The sequence below is a fragment of a genome, unplaced genomic scaffold (genome assembly GCF_019419815.1).
Source record: "Pyrus x bretschneideri cultivar Hongxiangsu unplaced genomic scaffold, Pyrus_bretschneideri_v1 Contig24, whole genome shotgun sequence".
In the NCBI taxonomy this organism is placed as follows: domain Eukaryota; kingdom Viridiplantae; phylum Streptophyta; class Magnoliopsida; order Rosales; family Rosaceae; genus Pyrus; species Pyrus x bretschneideri.
The window spans coordinates 3,521,851-3,533,933 of record NW_025999546.1 but is presented as its reverse complement, the minus strand read 5'-3'; the positions used below and the strand labels follow the sequence as shown (position 1 = coordinate 3,533,933).

Below are 12,083 nucleotides of genomic sequence, written 5' to 3'. Positions count from 1 at the left end.
ATAGTGCGATTTCCCCCTCCTTCTTTAGACTAAAGTAATACTTCAAACTCAATAGTTTAGAAAAAAAAAAACCAAAACGTCTTGAATCGCCCATGGTGGCTCCCATGGCGCCAAAGACGATTGCAATGCACTCATTTCCCTGGTTGACGTGTAGAGATAAAAATCGCTGGATTAAAAAAGAAAATTCCTTTCAAATCTCATGAGGTTGAAACCAAGGTAGGAACATACAACCATTGTTTAAAATATTGGTATCTGTGAAAATATCGATATGTAATATATGAAAATATTGACGGACATATCGAATATTGATGTTGATATCGGTTGCTTTCGATGGAAGTGTTGGAAATTTAAAATAAAACTTAAAGAATTGTCAAATATTGATTTGAAAAAATTATAGAGAGTTATTTCAATATTTAATAAATGTGTCATAAATACCGACGATATATATTGATTTTAGCCAAGACTTGAGAGTTTCTCCGATATGAGGTGAAGTTTTAGATTTCACCCTCCATTTCCTTATCTTTCTCTAATTTTTTGGATATTTCCATAGAAATATCGACCATTATCTTTGATCAAAACACGCATACTCATCTAAATGTTATGAATAGTTAAAAAGTGTTTGGGGATGGTTTGTTTTTGTGTCCAGAATACACAACCAGCAATCGAAAAACGGCAACGAAAAAAGAACAGCAAGCAAAGTGGGCACATCAACTCTACTGAGATGCCCATAGAAGTTTGCATTTAGAAAACCATAAGTCTCCCCTATTTCACAAGTTTATTTAAAGATCATTCGGCATGCCTTTTTGAGCTCTCAGGCATGCATGCAGAAGCACCATCATCCTAAAATCACTACCCAAATTCACTCCCCAAATTGTTCCGTCTGTCAACATCAAAGTCATCTTTACAGGTTGAAGTTCTTCCCTTTTTAGAGTACTTAAATATTTGGCAGAAACATAAGCAGTTTGAGCCAACTATTTATATCTATTCTTCTGGGTGAATCAGAAACCTCACCAGCCGGCTAAAAATGCCGTATTTCGCTTCCTCTCGGAGACAATCCCTACTTCCGTCCTCTCTCTTTTTTTTCCCTTTTTGGTCTTTTTTTATACAGAAGAAATTTTGAATAAGCTTAGGATAAGATCTCGAAAGATCAGGAATTTCTTTCTTACTTTCGATTATGCAGAAGCCCACTCGAAGTAATGGCAACGGGCGCCTCTAGTGGCGGTCCAGTTTCCACAGCCAAAGAAGAAGCTCCCTTGCTTTGGCCCTGGCTTCCGGACCATACCTTTGCTGCTCTTCACCCCACAGAAACAGAATGGGTGATGATAATGGAATACTGGAGCGCCCATCTCCTTCAGTTTCAGAGGGTGATGTGGTGGTGACATGTGCTCTGGGGATTGTTTCATTGTCAAAGGACGGTCAGCAGTCTGCCACACCAATGAGTTTGTAATGGCAAATTTGAAGCCCCTGCACATGAGAAGCGAAAGTAGGCGAGCAGTGTTTTTGGCATCATCCAGGCCACAGTGAGCACGGCCCTGCCATGCCAAGCCTGCCATTTGAACTGCCTCCTTCAGGTTGCACCTAGCACCACCGAAAACCTCACAGAAAGGGACCTTTAAGTTGATCCATCTATCAAGAGAAAATCAACATGAAAATATGAGAAATATTCTGATGTCTTTTCCGTATATATTAAACACCAAAAAATTATTGACAAAGTTTCTTATATTCACTACAGAAATAACTCCAATGAACACTAGTTTCTTTGATCTGCATTTCTTACCGGTTAAAATATGGAGGCTTTCGAATTTTCTTGAATCGGCACTCAGATTCCAACATGACCCGACAGTCCCAGTTTGACCATGTCACAACAGCAAAGTTGGTGTTTTTTATTCCCTTCTTCTCAAGCCATTTGTCATGCCTTAAAAGGGCCTCACTTATGGTAACTCCTCTATCCACCTACCAATACCCATATTCATCATCAATGAATTTAGCGGATCACAGTAAAGAAAGAAGAGAAACACTGGTAACACAATATCACAACAAAAAGTTGCAAATTCCATCACATAACATACAGTACTCAAAGAATGTGGTGATATCTAGAGACTTAGAAGATTCTAAGTTAAGAAGTACGCACAAAGCATGCCATTACAACATCAACTACAAATTAAAATATAAAAACCTCGTTTGGTATAGAGGATTGGATTGGAATGGATAACCGTCCAAATTCAATGTATTTTGAAGGTAGAAGATAATGATTTTTTCATTTTGAGGGGATTAGAAGAGGACTACGCAAGAAGAAAACTTCTCCCTTTGAATCCTCTCATTTTGGGGAGGATAGGAATGGATAACTTCTCTTCTAAAGTAAACTTTCTCCTACCTCCAAGTTAGCCACAAAATTTTTATTTCTTCTTTCAACAGACCTTGAAATAGTGGCTTATCCATTCCAAACCAATCCTTTGCACCAAACAAGGCCATAGTTTCATACAACTTCACTTTCATAACCATTTTTTCTCTTGACCAACAAAACTGGAAAACAGCTCCCACAAAATTCACTTTCATAACTCATTTTGTAGAATAGTGCTCATAGCATCAATCGCAAACTCAACCTACTCTCTATGCCAGTTACTCCATTTCAGTCCACTGCTAAGTGTATCTATAGACACGTGTAAGCAAGTACACTGCAGCTTTAGGGTGCATGTTTTCAATCATTGTCGCATCAAATCTTCCATGCGACCACAATGAGAACTATCATATATTCTATCATGAACTATATAGTCCACCACTTATATATTACATGACCTAATTGAGCCCAAGGTGATTGTGTATAAAATTTATCTTCATAGTGACCATAGGATTCAAAGTAATCAGCAATTTACCACTATCCAAATTCTTCCAGAATTGATCTACAGATTTTACACTGAATAGCAAAGTCATGCAGTGCCAATAGCATATAAGATGTATAGAGAATGGGAGCAGGATTATAGCTTATGAAATTAACTCCCCAAGGGAGGTGGGTGGATACTAAGGACAAAAAATTTCTGCTAAGCATAGGTGGAACTATTATTGACAACTTTACAGTTGACAACACTAATTGAGCCAATGAAAATCCACACACGACCAAGATTCCCATCTTTAACAGTTGCAAACATAACATTGACGTAAAACATACGATGGACCCATAAGATGATTCACCAGACCGTATCATGTTAGACAATCAGGATAATGTCAATAAATACAGCCATTAAGAAGTCTACACAGTATTTTGTTCCTATGGATAAATAAAAGCAGGCTAAGTTCAGGACAAACCTGAATTTGCTGGATTCCTGTCAGATCCTTGCAGAAATCACTTAAGAGTTGGTTGCATGTTGGTCTCACGTAAGTCTGAAAACATGCTTCCAGTTGGCCTGTCATGCTACTCACTATCACAGATGGAAACTCGATTATCTCTTGAGGAGGGGGATTTCTATCCTTATCGCAGGTAGCCTCAAAGTCTATTACCACAAAATACTGAAAGTCTTGGAACTGGAAGTCATTCGGGTAACTTTGAGCAAACATATTGAATGGAGCATAATGAAATCGATTTTCCATGGGAAAGGGATAAAACTGGCTCTCAAAAGCATTCGTCTGGCACTGTTGCACCTTTTGGGAGTCATAATGGAAGGTTGACCAGTATCCAAAATCATGATGGTAGTTAGGTTTGTTGTGACATTCAGTTGGAGGTTCAAGAAATTTGCTGCCCAATGGACGGTCTGATTCAGGAACATCCCCAACTGGATGATTACCAATTGCATCTTTAAGATTTGGAAATCCTTCAATGGGACTCCCATTACACTGGAGGTTGTACGGGAATCCCTTGTGGGGGCATTTAAAGGAAGCCTCACACTTCCTTTCCATATCTTCTGCAACAGGAAAGAAATAAAATGAGATGAAACACAAGTACCGTGTCATTGGATAACCAGCAAAAACCAACACATCAAACAACAAAGAGTAGACGAGTTTAAAGTGTTTGCAGAACACATGCAGTATTCCACCGAAATTAAAGCATCGATAACTTTATAGATGTGTTCAACATTTTTAGTGTACTTATGTAGTAGAAACAATGCACCGCTCCGAGGAAAAGAGAAACTGAAATTCATGTGTTTAAGATGCAATTGGTTAATCGGTCACCAATCATCATCAACGTCCAAGAGCACAATGTCCAATCTTTCAGAATCAGGAGAAACCTACTCCACTGAGTTCAGAATCCTTTTCAAAGGTCACATATTCAATTAGAAGTTTAGAACACAGATCCAGATATATCTCACTGCCTCAAACTCATCTACCTTTTAATTTTCGATCAAACTGTAACATGTAAAGCTGCTAGACTGGAAAACAACTTTTAGTGATATCATTACCAAATCGGTTATACTAACCCCAAGGCAGTGAGTCCGTCTCTTGGACCCAAGTTTGATTCATGCACTCCGCAAATTAGATTTTTAGATATAACTTTGTCAACAAAAAAGAGGACAAGATGAAAGTTTCATTGTTCTCTGAATTTCAAAAAGAAAAAAAAAATTCACAGCATTGGCATCTCAATTCAAAACTACAATCATGACGGAGACAATATTCTACGACATTCGTTTCCTTTTAAATTTAGAGGCTACAATCATCTAAACACTCCCAACGAGCCAGAATATTATACCACATCATCAAAAGACTTCTACTTTACCCAATTGCATCATATCAACCTAGATTAAATCATACAACGCCAAACAAACTGCTCCCAAACAATCAAAAAACACAACCAAAAAAAAAACTAAAACCCACCACAAAAACAATTAATTGCAACAAAAATCGCCACCGAAAACAAAATTCGCCAAGCACAAAGTTCACACTGAGAATTGAAGCAGTAACTGTGAGATCAAATTTCGTATAAAAATTTAAACTTTAAACGAATTTCGCATCAAAAAAAAGAAAATCGAACCGGGTTGTTCAAGGGCCATCATGATCTTGTGTAAAGTTGAGATCCACCAGCAAGTACATCAGATCTTCCTCTGCAATTCCCACCTACACCACTCCAAATAACCCCAAAAATAATAATCCGAATTAAACCCAAAATTAAATAACCCAAATTAAGCTAAAAATTAAATAAAAAATCGAGAGAGAAAGTACCTGGTTCGATTAGAGGTGGAGTTGTGAAAAAGTACGGTGGTCTGTTATATATTAGGCGCTGTTTTGAAGACGGAAAGCATCGGGCAGTTGATTGGGCCCCACGTAAGTGACAAAACGCACCGCCTTACAAACTGTCACGTGTTATTGCGCGCCCACAGATATTTTCCGTGAGTGCGTTGTAGAGGGAAAATCTGCGGTGAGTTGAGTTGATCCTGGCCGTCGGATTAGCATACTTTTTTGAGGGTCTGTGGATCGGTTTGACTTTGTTGAGAATCTGGGGGTCGTTAAAAGGTGGGACCCTCTTTTGGATAAACTATTTCTGTTTCATTCTCTAAAATTGCAATTAAAATAAACATACATTCGACTTCGACCCCCAATAATAAAAAAATGTCTCAATTTTACTAGTGAAAGAATTTGATTTTAGTCCACGAGGTTTGCGTGGAGTTTCATTTTGGTCCACGTCGTTTCAATTTTTGCGATTTTAGGCCTGTCGTTCACTAGTTGTTGAAATTCAAGAACAATACTTTTTCTTTTTTTTTATGAATAAACTCCGCAAGGAAATAAACACAAACTAGAAAATTCTTCGGGTTAATTACAAAAAACTACCTCAAGTATGGGTCAAATGACACTTTCATACCTCATCTTTTAAAATTGACAATGTCATACCTCATCTTACGAATTTGTGTCAATGTTATACCTTCCGTTAGCTTGGCCGTTTATTTCTCAGTTAAATGCTGACGTGGCATGATCTGGGACCCATTTTTATTAAAAAATTAATAAAAAAATTATTAAAAACAAAAAAAATCATTTAATATTATTTAAATATTAAAATAATAATAAAAAATTATTTAAAAAAACCATTTTTTTTTTTTTTTCTTCTTCTTCTCTCTTCTTCTTCTTCTTCTTCCCTCTTCTTCCCTCTTCTTCTTCTTCTTCTTCTGCACGGAGACAACTGGGTTTTTTTTTTTTTTTTTTTCTTCTTCTTCTTCTCTCTTCTTCTTCTTCCTCTTCTTCTTCTTCTCTTCTTCTTCTTCTTCTTCTTCTTCTTCTTCTTCACGGGACAAACTGGGTTTTTTTTTTTTTTTTTTTTTTTTTTTTTCTTCTCTCTTCTTCTGTCCCTCTTCTTCTTCTTCTTCTCTTTGCGGGTTAGGTTGGGTGGGGGAGAGAGGAGAAGAGGGAAAAGAAGAAGGGACGACGAGTGAAAGCAGAACCGCAGGAAGAAGAGAGAAGCAGAAGAAAAAAAAAAAAAAAAAAAACAAAAAAAAACAACTACACAGTGTTTCCGTGCAGAAGAAAGAAGAAGAAGAAGAGAAACAGGGAAGAAACAGGGAAGAAGAAGAAGAGAGCGAGAAGGAAGAACAAGAAAAAAAAAAAAAAAAAAAAAAACAACAACCAGTTTGTCGCAGAAGAAGAAGAAGAAAGAAGAAGAAGAAAGACAGAGGGAAGAAGAAGAAGAAGAAGAGAGAAGAGAAGAAAAAAAAAAAAAAAAAATGTTTTTTTCATAATTTTTTATTATTTTAATATTAACTAATATTAAATGATTTTTTTTGTTTTTAATAATTTTTTTATTAATTTTTTAATAAAAATGGGTCCCAGATCATGCCACGTCAGCATTTAACTGAGAAATAAACGGCCAAGCTAACGGAAGGTATAACATTGACACAAATTCGTAAGATGAGGTATGACATTGTCAATTTTAAAAGATGAGGTATGAAAGTGTCATTTGACCCAAACTTAAGGTAGTTTTTTGTCATTAACCCAAATTCTTCAGAACCAAAATAGAAGTGAAACAACACAGACGGTACAAAACTAAACCGAATTCGGCCGATCTTAGGTCTGAATCGTTATACCAACGTCGACTGAAGTTACACAGGCCAAATTGTGGTTCGGACAATCAAGATCAACTCCAGCAGTCTCTCGGAAAATGTCAACGTTAAGATGTTGAGAAGTAGGGGCAATCAGGATTCCAAATTTTGATCATTAGACTAACCAAGATTAAAAATTTGAACAGGCCAATTACGCTTCCGACCATGAGGATCAACTCCAGCAGTTTCTAAGGAAATGTCAATGTCACGATGATGGGAAGCACGAGCAATGCTTATTCGCAGATGAATCCTTGCAGCCGGACAAGCTTCAGTGCCAACTGCTGCTGATCCGTCCACGTTAGATTTTCCTGATGTCACAGCAATTGGTTCCTTAAATGTCAAAATTGTTTGCTGCCAGTGCGTTTTGGGAGTATATGGGGATGTTGACAAAACAGCCGGCATCTCTTTGCAAAACCTGCCGGTAAACCCCGTCTCAAACCACAAGACAACTCCAAAACACCAGGTTGCTTTAGATTGCAAATCAGTTAAGCTGTTAGCTGCACCGCTCAAGTTTGGTTCCAACTCAACACTTGCAGTAAAATCAACTTCATCAGGCTTCATTGTCACCAAGTCAAAGCTCTGTGAAACAAAATCAAAGGAAAATCATTGTCCACCAAATTGGAGCCACTGGTATGCTTATTCAGTTTTGGTACATATAATGTTCCATAAATTCACATGTACGATGACAATAATTAAATAATATAATTAGTATAAACGTTATATTATAAATTATAATATCATATTACTAAAACTAAATTATTAGGTGGATTTTCCCCCTTTAACGTTGTCATGTTGAGCCTAAGTCTTGTATACCTAAGTTTTGATCTATGTTTATCATGCTTTGGTCCCAGCAACTGCCATATTCTGCATCTTATTTCTTCATTTATAGTCCTATTAAGGACATGTCACAAGAGAAAATAACTGATTTGTTACATAACCATGTAACAAATTTAATACAAAAACTAAGAATGCAAACCACTTGACGGGCACTGGGACTTTGCTGCCGTTAGCAAAAAATGATTTATCGCATGCAAAAGGCGTGAATTTTGAAAGATGAATATAGATAACAAGACAAGAAAGATAAAATTGAGCATGAAGGAGTGCACAGAGAGCGACTGATCCATCACAAAGTCATGTTTAAAACCTAGACTAATTGAAGACCCGATACATTGCATATGCACATATAAATATAACACTTACATAACACCAACCTGGAGAACAGCAGCATTGGTCACTAAACAATGACCATCCACTGTATCCACAATAGGGATTTGGGCTGCACCTTCAACAAGCTCCTTGCCAACAGAAGACATGTTGAAACCATACACATTTTCCCAAAATGGAAGACTGGTAGCTGCTTTTCCAAATCCTGCAACAAACTAAGAAAAAAGGGAAATTTGAATGGAAAAAACGAAAGAACAAAGTAACCCTAAGAACAACATATGGAGACATATGTGAAGAATTGAAGAGATAAGAGGCTCGAGAAAGAACTCACAATAGTTGCCGTATCAGGAAGCATGGCACCTCCAGGTTTTAACCACCGATCCCGTGCATAAAGCACTGAACTGAGCATTGCCTCATAAAGTAGGCAGTACCCCATCCATTCACTCAGTAATACATCAACACTATGAGGTTCAATTAGTATGGATTTATCAAGCTCCTCAACCATACCTTGAACCACTTCTACTACCCCAGTGCCATGGTTAGTACTTTCACCAGGGCTCTTACTAGACAAAAGGCCATTGTCTTTTGCAATCTGCAATTAAAAAACCAATTAAGTACTTACAACAATTGAGTACTCACAACAATTAAGTACTCACAACAAACTCTGTCAGGACATGAAGAAATCCAATTAAAAAACAGGGAAAATTTACCCGAGTTGCCACTGAAGCCATTTTCTCACTTGCTTCAATTGCAATTACCTTTGAAGCACCTGCTTGGGCTGCAAAGAGACTATTAGGGGAAAACAAGATTAAGTTAGAGGAGCAATAAGTTGTTGAGTAATGGAACATTGATAATAATCAACATGATCACACTTCAGACCTTCATTGCCTGAACATAATATATAGAGACTGGCTATTTGAGAAACTGTTGTATTGTTCTTCAGCACAAGTTATGAATTCTATGCAAGAAACTCGTAAATCTCTTGCCCACATTAATGTTGAATTGATAGAGGAAATATGGTCACTAGCAACTTTTTACATACTCAGCAACCTCAAATATTTAAACTGAAACTATAGTATTTGTAAACATTTCTAGAGATAATGCAAAAAACATTTCGTATAATTTGTCTCTAGAGACACACTTTAGATTGGACACTGGGAAGATTTAAAGAATCTCAATATCAGCTACAATAGCCAACACAAATACAGGGTTTTGCAACCCATTTTCATTATTGTAAACTCATACCATACAAAACAGTTGCCTGCAAAGTCAATCACACATGTTATTAACAGAGTCGCAAAACTTTTACTTTTCAAAGATTTTTGCTTCTTTTCTCCTTTTTCTTTTTCCTCACTGTTCAAATATTTCCCAAGGAGATTGTTCAAGTAATTATTATTCCAAGTTAAAGTTTTCCTAGAGCACATCTTCAACTGATCATATCAGAGGTCTAAGTTTCTAGTCATTACTAGTGTTCAAATGCAACAAGCAATCCCGTAGTTAACAAGACTCATGGGTAATGCCGTCAAACCAAGAAAGCATTATCACCTCGATAGAACAAAGAAGCACAGAGATAAACATAACAGCCCTTGTGACAAAACCGGCATTTTGACTGAGATTAAATCCACTATGAAGTACAGAATCAGAAACCTCCAACTAATTGTTACTTCCATAAGAAAGCAACTAGCATGTCATCTCACCTTAGTATACCTGTGCCACAACCTACATCCATCACCACTGCACTCTTCAAGAGAGAGGGGTTCTTTAAAATAGCTTGTCCATAAGCATCCATTCTTACCTGCATAAATGACAATATAGGAGTCTAAATCAAACTAAAATACAAACACAAACAGGCTTTTTCATTTCAAATTTTCTTCTGCCAGGAAATACAGATTAACTTAATACCTTATCACTGAGCATCTCTCTGTGAATGCCAAATGAACTGTAAGCGCCAAAGTAGTCATTGTTAACATTCTTGATATCCTTTGAGCCATGATTTGGAATATATGCTCTTAAAAGCTGTTCTTTTTTCTTTCTATCAGCTGACCCAACATGTTCTCCTGAATCCAAACCATTGATGATCGCCTTTCCAGGAGAATTCACATTATTCAAGGGGCCATTGGATGATGAAGCAACATTTCTCCCACTTTCATTAGAGGTATCATAATCAATAGCAATCTTTGGCACATGAATATCATGATCAATGCAGATCTCTTCAAACTGCCTCAAATCACTCATAAGTTCGTCCTTGTCAACTACTGCAGCATAGTCATCTTCACCTTCTTCATCTTCACCAAAGCTATACAAGACCGAATCATCTTGCAAGAAAGGTTTTAGATACTCATCACTATCCCATCCAGGTGTAATGTCTTTGAAATTGACTGTTTCATGTAAATGATTCTGTAGATCTTGGTTGGAATGACAAGTCAGCCCACAACTCCAACATCTGTTTTCAGCAACCTGGAAACAAATGGAATCAGCAGAAAATACAAAAAATAAAAACTCCAAAATTACAGGATGATGAAAACAATTTGCTCTGCCCATTAACATTCAAATTCCCAACAGCCGAAAAAAACAAAAGGCACGCACCTAATACCAACAAATGAAGGAAAAATGAATAAACTTTTTAAAGGACTAACAATGCATTTCATACATCAATACAAATGCAGACAACTACAACAATTTGTCGTGGCCATTTCGTGTTATGCGCAGCGTAAGGATTCAAGGATTTCTCTTTTTAACCAATTTTTCATTTGTATCCTAACACCAACCAAAACAATGAATATAATTTCACATTAGATAAACAAAGTTCCATTTCCGACATCTTAGCATTGCAGCTGAAGATACTACCCGGTAAAAGCGAATTCCTCAAGTTTCGCTTACTCAAACAAATCAAAACCGAAAGCAAAAGAACTACTCAAACAACGCTAATCCAATCCAATTACTAAATTCTATCTCAAAATTTCATTCCCTTTGTTTGTCTGTCAGCTCAATGACTGACCTGAGAGCGAACGAAGTTAATGAGCTTGAAGGAGCCGTAGAAATTCAGACCCAGCGCTTTCCGAACGGCCTGAAAGTCGAAACGGTGGGTCGAAGTGCAGTGGTCGAAGAGGTCGTCGCACGAGCTGTACCTGGAGTCGCAGAACAAGCACAGCAAGTCTGAGCCCTCTTCTTCTTCTTCGTCTTCTTCTTCTGGTTCTGCATTCCAATCGTTCCAGTCTTGGAGCTCTTCGGATTCTTCGTCGCCGTCGTCTGTGAATGTGGGTTCGTATTCGGAGCCGTTCTTCGCCATGAGTAATATTGAGAGAGAAAGGGAGGAAGGAGGGTTTCTTCACTTTGAACCTTAAACCCTCTACAAACCCTAATAACTGTAATAAAAATCTGAATTGGCGATTTTGCCATCGGATTCTTCGTTTTAACGTTTACATTCCCACAAGCCTCCAGCCGGTATTATAAGTAAAAATTTCATTTTTTTTCTTCACGTGAAAATTTTAAATTTTTATATTTATAAATTTAAATAAAGAAATCAGTGTATGTCAATTTATAAATTTTGATTTTTACTTAAATTTTAAGTTTATTTTTCTTATCCAAATATAGTATAAGGGGAAAATGTCGTTTGACTTCCTAAAATATTATCGTTGTTGAAATTGATCGGCTAAATTTTTTTGATAATTAACTCTTCGAACCGTTTGAAATCACCAATTAACTGACACACCCTGACCAAAATCAAGGGGTGCAGAAATCACCAATTAAATAATATACCCCGACAAAAATCAAGACGTGCTGACCGTCACGCCTTAATTTCGGTCGGAATGTGTCATTAATCCCTCATCGTCATAATCGATAAAATTTCATCTATTTTTCCATCACATGACCACAGGTGATTCTCTTGAGGTTAAAATCATCCAG

General features: G+C 37.0%; 2 protein-coding genes across 2 annotated transcripts; both read right to left on the bottom strand.

The window, feature by feature from the left end:
- Positions 1-684: 684 nt before the first annotated feature.
- On the bottom strand, positions 685-5,192 carry LOC103952092. The gene is made up of 5 exons (XM_009363620.3): positions 5,149-5,192; positions 4,961-5,043; positions 3,304-3,896; positions 1,778-1,953; positions 685-1,626 (listed from the first exon to the last, which is right to left on the bottom strand). The coding sequence occupies exons 2-5, from the start codon at positions 4,980-4,982 to the stop codon at positions 1,173-1,175; spliced, it is 1,245 nt and encodes a 414-aa protein (XP_009361895.2). The 5' UTR covers positions 4,983-5,043; positions 5,149-5,192; the 3' UTR covers positions 685-1,172.
- A 1,678-nt stretch (positions 5,193-6,870) lies between these two features.
- On the bottom strand, positions 6,871-11,525 carry LOC103952091 (probable protein arginine N-methyltransferase 3). Its single transcript, XM_009363619.3, has 7 exons — positions 11,176-11,525; positions 10,080-10,634; positions 9,875-9,972; positions 8,888-8,966; positions 8,509-8,769; positions 8,225-8,392; positions 6,871-7,592 (listed from the first exon to the last, which is right to left on the bottom strand). The coding sequence occupies exons 1-7, from the start codon at positions 11,464-11,466 to the stop codon at positions 7,134-7,136; spliced, it is 1,911 nt and encodes a 636-aa protein (XP_009361894.2). The 5' UTR covers positions 11,467-11,525; the 3' UTR covers positions 6,871-7,133.
- Between the last annotated feature and the right edge of the window lie 558 nt (positions 11,526-12,083).